The sequence below is a fragment of the Drosophila guanche genome, unplaced genomic scaffold, assembly GCF_900245975.1.
Source record: "Drosophila guanche unplaced genomic scaffold, DGUA_6, whole genome shotgun sequence".
In the NCBI taxonomy this organism is placed as follows: Eukaryota; Metazoa; Arthropoda; class Insecta; order Diptera; family Drosophilidae; genus Drosophila; species Drosophila guanche.
Window position 1 is genome coordinate 4,248,761 of NW_022995751.1, and position 12,328 is coordinate 4,261,088.

Below are 12,328 nucleotides of genomic sequence, written 5' to 3' on the forward strand. Positions count from 1 at the left end.
CGCGAGTGAGCATGTTGACGCGATGCCACAACAACGAGGACTCACCTGTTACCAAAATTACTCTTCCAGAAGTCGGCCGCATCGGCCTTGGTGATTCGAAACTGATCGCCGGCAAATACGCCATTGGGGAATATCGCCTTGAGCTCGCTGAGCATGTGGGAGAAGACCAAACTAAGTTTGGTCAGGTTACGGCGATAGTGGGAGTTCTCATCGAACATTTTCTCCTTGCCCTCCTTGAAGAGCTTGATGGCCTGCTTGCATTTGCGCATCAGATTGTTGATGAAGACGTTGAAGTGCTCGTTGGCGTGCAGGAGGTGCATCTGGTCCTCGTTCTTGGAGTAGATGAGACGCAGTCGCTGATACGTGTCCGGCAGTATGTCCAGTATGAAGGGTGGACTGTTCTTGAGGTTCATTTTCGGCTGCTGGCAGAGCTTGACCACCTTGTCCATCAGCTTCCACGTCTTCTCCAGCGTCTTCTTGTCCGTGGATAGGCGCTGCGAGACGCATGCCTCCGAGATGGCACCGTGCAGTTTCGAAAAGAGTGAAGGAAAAATTTTTGGTTGTGATTGCACGCGAGCTGTGCCTCTCGTCGCCATCTTTTCTATGCTGCTGCTGCTGTTCTGCGCTGCTGTTGTTGTTGCTGCTTTTGGGAGTTGTAGGTTTCACTCTTGACGTTCACGACATGAATTCACAGCTGGCCAGAACTACGCACGCACTAAACGGGAACTCTCGCACTATTATTTATGCACTAGGCGTGTGCATTTATTTGCACATTTCATTTGCTCGGGTTCAGTTATAGTTAATTTTTTTTTTTTTTTTTGGTATTTAATCGCTAGGGCGAATTGGATGGAAGTTGGAATCAGTGTGGCCGCGGATACATTAAAATATACCTCACATATACTGTAAAACTGTAAATATACCGAAAATACTAAATCATATTCCTCGATTTTGATGTTGAGAGTATAGTAAGGGTGTTTGTATACCCTATTTCCATAAACTAATATTATAATGTCACTTTCAAAGCTTCACTCAAACATTAATAATGACTTAGACTGACATGTTTTTAACCTTTTCATATGCCTTCTATGTATATACACATATGTATATCGATCTAGATTTATTCTCGGTATCTGCATAATATGTTGAGTGGCTTACTAACACCGATGGAATTTTTGTTTGCATTGATGGTACTATAGATTTCCCAAAATTTCCTCAATTCGAGGATATATATCCCTCCAAGGGTACAAAATGTTGCTTATTACGTGCCAAGTGTTGACGAACAATGCTGCGCACTTTTCGCAGCATGTTGCTAGTCCATACAAATTATGTTGCCAACGCTAAAATAGTTCAAAAACTTGCAATTGTTTGTAAATAAATAATTTAATCCGATTGCTGAATTCATTGCTTCTATTTCGACGTTAAAATAGAGTAAACGGTCGCCCTGGACCCTATGTGCGTGCTGCAAAGCGGCACACAGCACAGGGTGCCATTTGTATAATTCCGTTATAGAAAAAGCATGTAGAATGCATATGGATGTAAAATGCATGTGTATACCAACAGATGGCGAAGTCATAGAAACTTCATTTTAATTTCTTTCAGTTGGAAGAATTAAAGAAAATTCAGAAAACTATTTTATTTTTATGACTGACCATAGATTCTTTGTGTGATTTCAGAAACTTCCTTTCATTCCTCCTACCCATATAATTGGAGATCGCTGGCACAGCATTTATATAATACGTGTACGACAAACTCGAATCTTGTCTTTTTCTTGATGGCGGCGTCACAGTCTCAGAGGCTGTGATTAGTGCCGCCTCGTAGAAAACCCGCAGAACAGGTGCGTGGATGGGGTATGGGCTGGGATTGGGATGCCGACGCCTGCTTCTATCTTTTATTATTGCCATTTCTTCGCACACAATCTTTTTAATATGCACTGCCACCAGTGCAGCTACAATTTTCACTTTCCATTTTATTGGCAGCCCCGCAGGCCGCAGTAGCAGCAGCAGCAGCCGCAGCAGAAACCGCAGGCAAACGTCAAATATTTGGCCAAAAAGAAATTGCACGGCTGCCAAAAGGTTTTTACGTCTGCCTGGCTTTCTTTTAATTAATTTTTCGGCTTTTTCCTGTGTGTTCGTATGTGTGAGGCTGTGCCGCTGTTCGTGTCTCCAGCATTAGTTCTGGACGCGATGATGGCGCTTAAAAGCAAAGTCATGGCTGTCATATGCAGTTGGGCTCCAAGGCCCCCACTGACGTGACGGTCGCTGCCGCCGTCGTCTGGCTGCCCAAAAACTAACTGTAAACCATTCACTTACTGACCTCTTTTTTACCGCTGCTGCCTGCTGCTGCTTTTGTTGCTGCTGTGCAGCCGCCTCCACCTCCACCTATACTCAATTTTCTTTAATGCACACGCGACTCTCCCGCCGCCACCGCCATTGATCTGTACGTGTGTGTGTGTGACCCTTATTCGCAACGCCACTCAGGCGTAAAATTTATGGCTTTAAAGCCCAAGTCTATAAACACAGCTTCCAGCTAGCAACGAGAGCTGCCTGCACCAGTGCGGTGGCGGTGGCGGTGGCTGCACTTTCTACTGCAACTGCAACATGGAATCGTGTGGATCGTGTCTTTTGAGGAGGAGGAGCACCGCGTCGCACAGCATGGAGCATGGAAGCATGGAGCGCGGGACCATGGAGCGCATGGAGTGTGTGTGTGGTGTGTGTTATAATTTCAAATGCTGTTCGCCTTTTTGGTTGCATTTGCTGCCACTTTTGGCAAATTAAATTTGTACGCAAAACCGATTAGGCAGCAGCGGGCAGACAAACAACATGGCCAAGTTGTTATTTTAAATACCGACAACTCCATTTAATCAATATGCCATGCTGCCATGAAACAAGGCGATGCGATAGCTTCTCCAGCATATGGGCTCCAGCTACATCGCTGTGTAAGCTCTGCAGCACACTCCTCTGTAAGCCAGCGTCGACTGCGCTGCCTTTCACTCATATAAATTTGTTGGCATTGCAAATTCGGTGCCATTCGTCGGCGCATTGTCAAACCTTTCTCTTCGTTTCTCTGGAGCCTGCCTGGACTACTGCGACTCTACTTTATTACTCTCTGCTGTGCGCTGGAAGCCAATTCTGTGCAACAAAAGAAAAGAAGCAACAATAAGAACGTATAATTTTTATGAATGTAAAAAAATCGGATGTGCGCGTGTGTGTGTGAGTGTCGTGCCAGAGAGTGTGTTCCATTCATTCATTGAAAACGTCAGCGCGGGGACAACATCAACAACAAAAACAATACATGTACAATAATGCAATAGCCAGCGTCGTCGTCATCGTCGCAGTAAGCTTCTGCAGAGGCCTAACATACATTGGAGAGAAGAGCACAGATAGCGCAAAAGCAGAGCAGCGTCAGCAGCAGCACCAACATCGGCAGCAGCGCAGCGCAGTGATCACTTCATATGCGAATCTCAGCGAGCGCGCATCAAAATCAAATTCAAACGGCAAAAGAGTAACGAACTACTCCCCGCCATAGAGGAGTCGCCGCCACAGGGGGAGGAAGCTGTGAAAAGAATTTTTTGTGTGCATAATAAAAAGCGATACGATCCAGAACGAACCAACGAACGATCGACGGAACGGCGGAACGGTGTTTAAAAGCACTCTGAAAGCGTAATTGAAATCAAATTAAAGGCCAAACCGTGCAAAAAGTAAGAGAAAAGGCCAGGCACAGGCGATAAAAAAGAAATTATGCTCCATTGTGCGATTGTTTGACGAAAGAGAGTGAGAAGAGAGAGAGAGAGGTCAAGTGCTTTAGCTTAGAGGAGTAGCCCCAGCAGCAGTAGCATCAGCAATCCTCATCTAAGACAGCCAGAAGCCCAGCAGAGGGAAGAGCATCCAAAAGGGGGAGGTAAAAAGGCAACGAATGAACTCATAAAAGGGCCAGACCCAGGCCAGAGCACTGTTGTGAGGTGACCACAAGAGAGAGACACAAGAAGACTACCGTTAATTCGATCGTTGAAAGAGAGTCATCGAGCGACAAAGCAACATCATCATAAGCAACAGCAGCCGCAGCAGCAAAACAGTAGCAGATTCTGCGGTAATCTTGCACCAGTTTAAGAGGCGCCTTGTGGTGTGTGGTGTGTGGCGTGTGGTTTGTGCAGCATAGGCAAAAAGGCATAGGAAAAACTTTCTTCATTTCAACGCAAGTCAAAGTCGTGTCGTGTCGTGATCCGCTGCCGCCGTCGCATAGCTGGTAGTGAACTTGAGCAGAAACTACAACAACAACAACAACAACAACTGTTGCTACTATTTCAATTGTTAACGAGCGAAAGCGCCGTAGTCACGCACACGTCGTTGGATCAGCAGCAGCAGCAGCAGCAGCAGCCAGAGCTACAGCCAGACAGCAGCAGCAGGAAAGTGCAGTCGACAGTGAAAATGTACCAGCCCCAGAGACAGACAAGGCCCCAGGCCCAGTGCCAGAGTCAGCTACATCCCCAGTTAAGGCTTAAGCGCCAGCTGTTTGGCGCACTGCTTGCCATGTTAATGTTGACGGCATCCACCGCTAATGGTAAGTCTCATACGCTGCACTTGCAGGAAAAGTGGTTTCCTTCCAGAAAGAAGCCTCCTCGAAGCTGGGAGGTGTGCAGGATAGGGAAGGTGCTGTGCTGGTAGAAAGGTGCCGTCGTAGCCATCGTCCGAGTAGCTATTAATTTCTAAGGTACCAGAGTGCGGAAAGCGCCACAAAGTGAATGGAAACTGGCACACATACGAGTACGAGTGTGTACATATGTAACTACAGAGGCTACCCAAAACATTCAAGCACTTCCCTCTGCCTGTGCCACTGCTCCCCCCTTTCCGTACAGACCACGCACAACATGCTCGTAAATATTTTCGTGCACAATTTGTCCAACATTCAAATAAATTCATTAAAGGCATGCTCCGGCACACAGAGAAGGGAAGCGAGTACGAAGGGAAATGGCTAGGGAGCACGCACAGTGGAAAGGAGCGGAAAATTGCCTCCTCTGCAGAGGGTAAAAGGGGCGTTCATATTGAGTTGAACCCTCGAAGCCACAGCGGAACGCAGAGCGTTGCCCAAGTGATTTGCCTGTTCAGAGCTCGTCATGATCGTTTCTTCGATTAATTGATATCAGAATTTCATCAGAGATTGATGGGTGAAAGATCAATTAGCCCCCGGAGTATATATTTTGATTTGATTGAATGGGGCTGGGAGAGAATGGTGCCTGATCAACTGATCAATTGCGAAATCACTTGAAGAGTGATTCATGTGTAATGGCATGGCTATGGTTATGATTCTACGATTGATCAGAGTTTGCTTTCCACTGTGCTGCCCGTGTCCATGATGCTAGTGTGTGTGTGGGGGGGGGGGGGGGGGGGGGGGGGGGGGGTAGCAGCAGCAGCAGCAGCATCAGAGCTCACATATCATGTCTCTCGCCAGAGTCCATGTCCATGAGCTACCAGCAGCAGCAGCAAACCTCGGCCCAGGGCAATGCAATGCGTTGGTTGGTGGCTTTTTCCACTTTTGAAAATTATACGGTTTGTGCTTCGCTCTTTTTTTTTTCTCTTTTTGCAATTGATGGCATCCGATAGGCAGGACAAGGAGGAGCTGCAGCAGCAGGAGAATGTGATGGAGAAGGAAATGTGGGTATGGGCATAGGAATTGGCTAGGGAATGTACTAAAGCATGGGGTTGGGGCTCACATTGCTTTGTTTTTAATGCCAAATGAATGTCTGTCTATCCCGTGGATCGTTTACATCTGCATTAATTCCCTAACGCCGCTTAATTTTCTCCAACTTTAATAGCCACTACGAAGGCTGCGCTGCCCCGTCCATCCATCCATTAAGCGTAGAATGTCTGCTGCGTTTTGTTTGAATGTTGAAAATGTTGAAATTCTCATCTCAAACAAATTGGAATAATGGACGTGGGTTCAATTATCGCAGTCAAACAATCGCAGCCAGCCCCAAAGAGCGCTAATAGATTTTCTACTCTGCGTCTTCGTCTCCGTCTGTGGCGTGTGCCCCGTCTGTGTGTGGGCATCGTCTTCCTCTGTACCCAAAACTGGAGGCGGCATCGCCGTCGCTTTCTTTACAAACAAAACCAACGGAGCCACATCCGACCAAAGACAACAGAAACATTCGGTGCGGCATTGCGCGGTCCAAGTCCAAGTCCGAACCGTCGGCCGGAGGCAATTAGTGTGAAAATTTCACTTGCAGTTTTTAGCACAGATTAAGCTTACGATCTCTGGCGGGGATTAGCATGAACACAATTATAGATGGAGGTCGCTGATAGTACCAGCTGTACCGCCATCCCTCCCCCAGCACATACAATTTCTTCCAAAATTTCCATTGTGTGTGCGGTGTGGTGTGTTTTTTATTGTACTTGGAATCGACTCATTCGGGGCCAACATTTGCCATTTCCCATGTGCCGTTTGCCGTTAACGAAGAAGAATTCCCTCTCCCGCCCTACAACGGCAATGGCTCTGCAGAGCAACTCCATAAACTCCCAAATTATTCCGGTTAATGGGGGGTTACATGAGTCGGTCATGCGATCATTGAGCGGCGGCGGTGGAAGACAGAGTAAGAGTTCAGCTAGACAGTGGGTCACAACTGCGCAAAATGTTCTTCGGACTGAAGCTAATCTTAAATTTGTATGCCGCACAATGTCTCTTCCGTATGCGACCAAAGAGCAGACTTTACTCATAGCAGACGCAGCTTTGATACCCTGCAAATGCTGGAAATACTTCATAAATCTTCCCTCTTATATCTCTCACCTTCAGGCGCCGTCACAGACTCTCCCATTAAGATCATCAAGCTGCCCGCACAGGCGCCTGTCATACGTTACCGCAGTGCCGATGCCTCGCCGGACTCGCTGCTGATCAACTACCGCCAGGATGCGCAGCCCGAGCTGTCGTCCACGCTGATGCAGGCACCAGGAGCAGCAGCCGCCGCTCTAGAGAGTCTGTTGCGCGAGGAGACCGAACAGCTGCAGCAGGCGCAGATGGGCAGGCAGAATCGTGCCAGCAGCTCCAACAACAGCTGCCCGAGATCGTGTCCGCCTAGTCTGACGGTGGGTGCAGAGCCGGTCTGCGGCAGCGATGGCTTGATCTATGCAAACATCTGCGAACTGCGAAAGAAGACGTGCACACGAAATGGCCTGTCGCTGGTGAAGGACGAGCGGGAGGGCTGTGAGCGGTCGAAGGGCTCGGAGTGCAAGCATCGCTGCAGCACGGAGAAGGATCCTGTGTGTGGCACCGATGGTCGCACCTATCTGAATCGCTGCATGCTGCGTGTACAGTCCTGTCGCGTGGGACTGGCTGCCGTCAAACTCTCGCATGTGGGTCCCTGCAGCAACACGAGCGCCGTACGGGAATCCTGTCCCGTGGACTGCAACAGCGCACCCAAGGACGGACCCATCTGTGCCTCCGATGGGAATGTGTACAACTCCACGTGCGAGATGAAGCTGCACACGTGCGGCCAGGGCGTGGTGAAGACCAGCCGCAAGCACTGCCAGTCGACGCGGATGTGCCGCGAGTCCTGCTGGCGCGTGGCCAGACCCACCTGTGGCTCCGATGGACGCCTCTATGCCAGCCCCTGCAAGATGCGCTCCTCCAACTGCGGCAAGCATGTGTTCGAGGTGCCACTCTCGTTTTGCATGACCCAGGAGCGGCATGGCAATGCTGCGGATGCCTGTCCCACCGATTGCCCCAAGACCTCGGCGGACTCCCCCTCGCAATATGTGTGCGGCAGCGATGGCAACATCTACTCCTCCCTGTGCGAGCTGAAGATGCTCAACTGCGGGTAAGTGTCAGCATTAAACCTGCAGCGGTTTTTGCCTGCTAATGGAGTAATTCCTATTCCAGGCCACAGCGCAAGTCCATACAGAAGATGAGCATGGACAAGTGCAAGAATCGGTTGATTCGCTGCAAGCAGCTGCCGCCCTGCAAGGACTTTAACAATCTCTTTGGCTCCATCTTCAGCTCCACGCGAAACGACAAGCTGTGCGGCACAGACGCCAAAACCTACAACAACGAATGCGAGCTTGCCCATGCCACCTGCCTGTAAGTATCAGGAATAATCCCATTCAGTTTCCTAGTTAATCCCAACGCTTCCTTGCAGACGCGGCGTGAATCTGGCGCACATTGGTCCCTGCACGGATCTGAATACGCCCAGCAAGGATTGCGGCGATGCCTGCACTCGTGCGGACCTCGTGCAGCAGCCGGTGTGCGGCTCCGATGGCAACACCTTTGCCTCGCTGTGCGAGTTCAAGCGACGCACCTGCCACATGCGCGTGGTGGCCGTTTCGCTGAAGAACTGCGCCCTGACTGCCGACTGTGACTCGGATTGCGATGCGCAGCCACCGAATTTCGTGTGCGGATCGGACAACAGGTTCTACAAGTCCGAGTGTCACATGCGCAAGGAGAACTGCGGCAAGCATGTCTTTGTGGTGCCCCTCAAGCGCTGCCTGGCCGCCTTCCAGTTCAAGGGTTGTGCACGCATCTGTCCGAGGGAGTTCGAGCCCGTGTGCGGCAGCGACAATAAGACATATCTGAACGACTGCTTCCTGGACATTGAGAATTGTCGCACCAATAGCACGGTGGATGTGCAGCACTATGGCGCCTGTGGACGCCCCGAGGCGCCCTCCACTAATTTCCTGTATTAGCCGGAGCAACGTGACGCCTTCGAGTTTCACTTGGCATTTAATATTTGTAGGCTATAGTCTTGTATTGTATTTTTTTAAAGCGATATTTATTGAGTTTTGCATTAAAACCCCCGAACGAACTTACGGAATGCAAAGGAAGTCTAGGCGGAGTCATCGAAGAGTTTGCTCAGCATGGCATTTATCTCATGCGGCCTGTACTTGACGTACTTGTCGGGATTCTTGCTAAATTGCACAGCGGCATACCTATAAGAACAAAGCATGAGGAAAGTCTCTTAAATCAGCATCAAAACCCCAAGCTTACATCTCAAAGAAGCGATTGTATTTGGGCAGAATGTGCTCCATATTGTCACGCTTGATGCCCCCGCGAAGTATCACATCGGGTATGGAGATGCCACGCTGTATTTTGCAGGCCTCCTCAAAGTCTTTGTTGAAGTTCTAGCAAAGAAAATGTAACAGTTTATGGAGCAGCAGCAGCAAGAGTGGAGATCCTCATTATACATACAGAAAATCTCTCCTTGAGCACACTGCGATCCTTGTCCTTGACTTTGCCAGCCACTGGCTTGGGCAGCTCATCCAGAGAATAGATGCCCTGCAGCATCTTGGACCAGGTCTTCTGATAGCTGGCCTTCAGCTCACGTATCATTTCGAGGTAGCTGTGCTCGCAATCCGGCTCCGCCAGCGTGACCAAATCAATGAGGTTCGAGCGCTGCAGGGACTTGAGGATGTAGTGAATGTTGTTCAAGCGAAAGAGATGTTTGGTGGCCTGATCGTTGTACTGCTCGCACTTGTTCATAATCGACAGATTCAATTCCGCCAGAGCTTTCTCTGCAAAAACGGAAAGTAAAGAACATAAAATGGAGTTTCGTTTGCCATTTCCACTCACTTATGTAGATGGCCAGCAGAGCCTTGTTGCGCTCCTCGCCAGGCAACGACTTCTTCATCAGTATGGTGTCCAGCTGCGTGGAGTAGAGCACATCCTGTGCCAGTATGGAGCCAATTACATCAAAGTGCTCATACAAATGCTCAATGAACCAAATTGTATTGGAGGTCAGCTCGTGAACGGTGGCATCTTTGGGCACATTGCTCTGGCCCACAATGTTTGTGCTCGACTCGCCCTTGACCACTTCCAGGAAGTGCTCCAATGCCTTGGCGCCCGTAAGCTGCAGTTTGTTGAGCACTTTGGTCAGTTGTTCACGCTGCGCGGGATCGTACGTGCGTTCAATGTCGGGCTGCAGCAGTATGACACGCTTCAGCGCCGAGAATATGCCCAGTGCCGAGGTCCACTCCTTGCGTGAGATGCAGCGCATTATGCGCTGGGTAATAGCCTCTGCATCCTTGACCACCAGCTCGATGGCATTGTAGGCGAGGCGAGCAAAGACCTCGTTGTGCTTCGACTGCGGTATAATGTCGTGCATAATGGCACGCTCCCAGTTGAGCAGCCGCTGCAGACCGAGCAGCATGACCAGATACTTGTCCAGCTCCTGGTCCCCATCCAGCAGATCCTCCGAGGTCAAGTGATCCGAATGGGATGAAGCCTTCTTAATGGAGAATCCAGTTGATTGCTCAATGGTTTGTGTTGCCCGCAAATACAGCTTGTTGGCCTTCTTCTCGAAGCTGCAGATAAGGTATTGTGAGAATTAGTTAAACTCAAGCAATGGAATGGATAAACTAATTACATTTGCTGCAGACGCGCGGAGGTGTTCTTCTTGGGCTCCGCTTGACGTCCACCGTGTCGAGGTCTCTGCAAGATGTACGATAATAAATTGATTTGTTTTTAAAACAAAGGAAAACACAAATTAATTCTCATTCTCTGAAGGTTTGCATACAGATTTATTTGATTATTTTTGGGGTGGTACATAAAACACATATTAAAATCTTAAGGTAAAGTTGTTATGGATACGCCAGCGATCTCTTAGGGCAATCCCTTAGAGTGCTTTTAGCACATCCAAAATGCGATTGCAGTCCTCATCAGTGGACAGGCCAATGTTCTTCAAATCATCCCTCTCCATGGAGGCCAGATCGACCAGATCAATGTGAGCCTTCTCGAAGTTATCCACATATTGCTCCAGGCCAACATGCACGAGCACCTGCTCCACATTGGCCCCGTGATTGAACACGTACGAGTGATTGGAGGCCATTATGGAGCGACGACGCGACTCGCGGCACAGCGACGTCTCAACATTCGAATCATCGGAGAAGGTGTCCGAGCTGCTGTTGCACTTTTGCTCCCGCTCGGCACCATCCTCCTTCCTCTTGGATAGTACGACCACTGGGGCTGTGATCTCCGTGCGGTGCATGTGATGCATGTATTTCTTCAGCGGCGGCTTCTTGAAGGTCTTCGCCAGCATGGTCTTTGCGGGACTCTTCAGGGCGCGCATACTCTGTATGGGCGACATGTTCGGCGAACGAAAAGCGCCCGTGATGGGCGTGGAGCAGCGCACATTCGATGTGTTCACATTCAGGTGGTTCCACCTCATCGTGGGAGTGAGATTAAAGTTGAATTGGCTTTTGTGTGTGGGTGTGCGGCATTCCTCCATTTTTGTTCACAATTTAATTTAATAAAAATTACACTTGGACAATGATACGGTACGGCAAGAACACGCTGATTAAATGGCAATGGCGGCGCCCAAGAGCACTGCGCAGCTTTTTCGAAGTAGTCCCGTTGCACGAAATGTCATAGAATGCAGAGTTGTACTCGGTTACGGTACTCACCAAAGCTTCGTGGCCCCAGCTGTTGCTTTTCTGATGATCTTTTAACAGCTGCAGCGACCGCAGCACCACATCTCCCCTCTCCGTGGCATAGATGTGTGTGTACTCCCGCATGTTCTGTTCCAGCCAGTGCGAAATCGTGTACAACTCCTCGCGGGTGGTCTGCGACAGTTGGCGAAAGGACGTGTACTCATCGCTGGATGAGTCATCTTCGATATAGATGAGATCCAGCAGCTCCACTGGCTTCAATGGGGCACTGTGCTTCTTCAGCAGCATGCTGTAGTGCTGGTTCAGGCCCTCGCAGCCGGTGTTGAACAGACTGGTCACATTCTCTAGCTCTACACTTTGCGAATTGTTGTGCAAAAAGTAGTCCATGGCGGCGCGCAGCTTGGCCAGCGCCTCCAGAAACACGGAAATGCTTCCCTCCACCGGCCCCTGATGTATAAGCTGGCACACCTCCTGCGAGACATCGTAGTGCGAGAGCACGCTCTCCAGGCAGATGAGTGTAGCCTCTAGATCTGAAAAGAGGCGGTGACCAATTAGATATTGATGTGTTTGGTTTTGCACAAGGATCTTACTTTGCTGTCGTTTCTGTAGCTGCTCTGTTTCCTGATATACTGGCAGTATAGTCTGCTCTAGATTACCCAGTCGCTTCTCAAAGACGGTAAGAATGCTGGACATTTGCGTGGAGAGATCATGATACTTGTCCACTCGGTCTTTCAGCAGTGCCAAATTGGTTGCTTCCTATGAGAAAGTTCACTGTAAATATGTGCGCAGGTATGACAACTGTTGTTACCTTCTCCAATTTGTTGTGCGCCTGCAGTGAACTGTCCAGGTTGTTCATTTTACTGCAAACAAGCTAAATTAGCTTAAATTGAATTAAAATGTACAGAAAAACAAAAACACTTGTAAATCCACCGATAGCGATATTACACTCACCTATCGATAGCCAT

The 12,328-nt window shown here is 49.3% G+C and overlaps 4 protein-coding genes across 4 annotated transcripts in view; 1 reads left to right on the plus strand and 3 right to left on the minus strand.

Annotated features, from left to right (window-relative positions):
- The window catches only part of LOC117586921 (E3 ubiquitin-protein ligase CBL-B-B), a 5,267-nt gene extending 4,418 nt beyond the window's left edge, over positions 1–849 (minus strand). Inside the window, exon 1 of the mRNA XM_034277276.1 lies at positions 46–849. Coding sequence (XP_034133167.1) covers positions 46–596 — 551 coding nt within the window. The 5' untranslated portion in view covers positions 597–849. The remainder of the gene's footprint in view (positions 1–45) is intronic.
- The window catches only part of LOC117586920 (cold shock domain-containing protein E1), a 24,879-nt gene extending 16,090 nt beyond the window's left edge, over positions 1–8,789 (plus strand). The window contains exons 3-6 of the mRNA XM_034277275.1: positions 4,289–4,557; positions 6,784–7,804; positions 7,867–8,064; positions 8,123–8,789. Coding sequence (XP_034133166.1) covers positions 4,289–4,557; positions 6,784–7,804; positions 7,867–8,064; positions 8,123–8,666 — 2,032 coding nt within the window. The 3' untranslated portion in view covers positions 8,667–8,789. The remainder of the gene's footprint in view (positions 1–4,288; positions 4,558–6,783; positions 7,805–7,866; positions 8,065–8,122) is intronic.
- LOC117586922 (exocyst complex component 7) lies at positions 8,736–12,315 on the minus strand. Its single transcript, XM_034277277.1, has 8 exons — positions 12,172–12,315; positions 11,954–12,119; positions 11,379–11,893; positions 10,343–10,407; positions 9,550–10,280; positions 9,169–9,491; positions 8,968–9,101; positions 8,736–8,909 (listed from the first exon to the last, which is right to left on the minus strand). Exons 1-8 carry the CDS (start codon positions 12,217–12,219, stop codon positions 8,807–8,809), a joined length of 2,085 nt encoding a protein of 694 aa, XP_034133168.1. The 5' UTR covers positions 12,220–12,315; the 3' UTR covers positions 8,736–8,806.
- LOC117586927 (protein matrimony) lies at positions 10,467–11,303 on the minus strand. Its single transcript, XM_034277286.1, has one exon. It carries the CDS (start codon positions 11,201–11,203, stop codon positions 10,592–10,594), a length of 612 nt encoding a protein of 203 aa, XP_034133177.1. The 5' UTR covers positions 11,204–11,303; the 3' UTR covers positions 10,467–10,591.
- Positions 12,316–12,328: the final 13 nt, after the last annotated feature.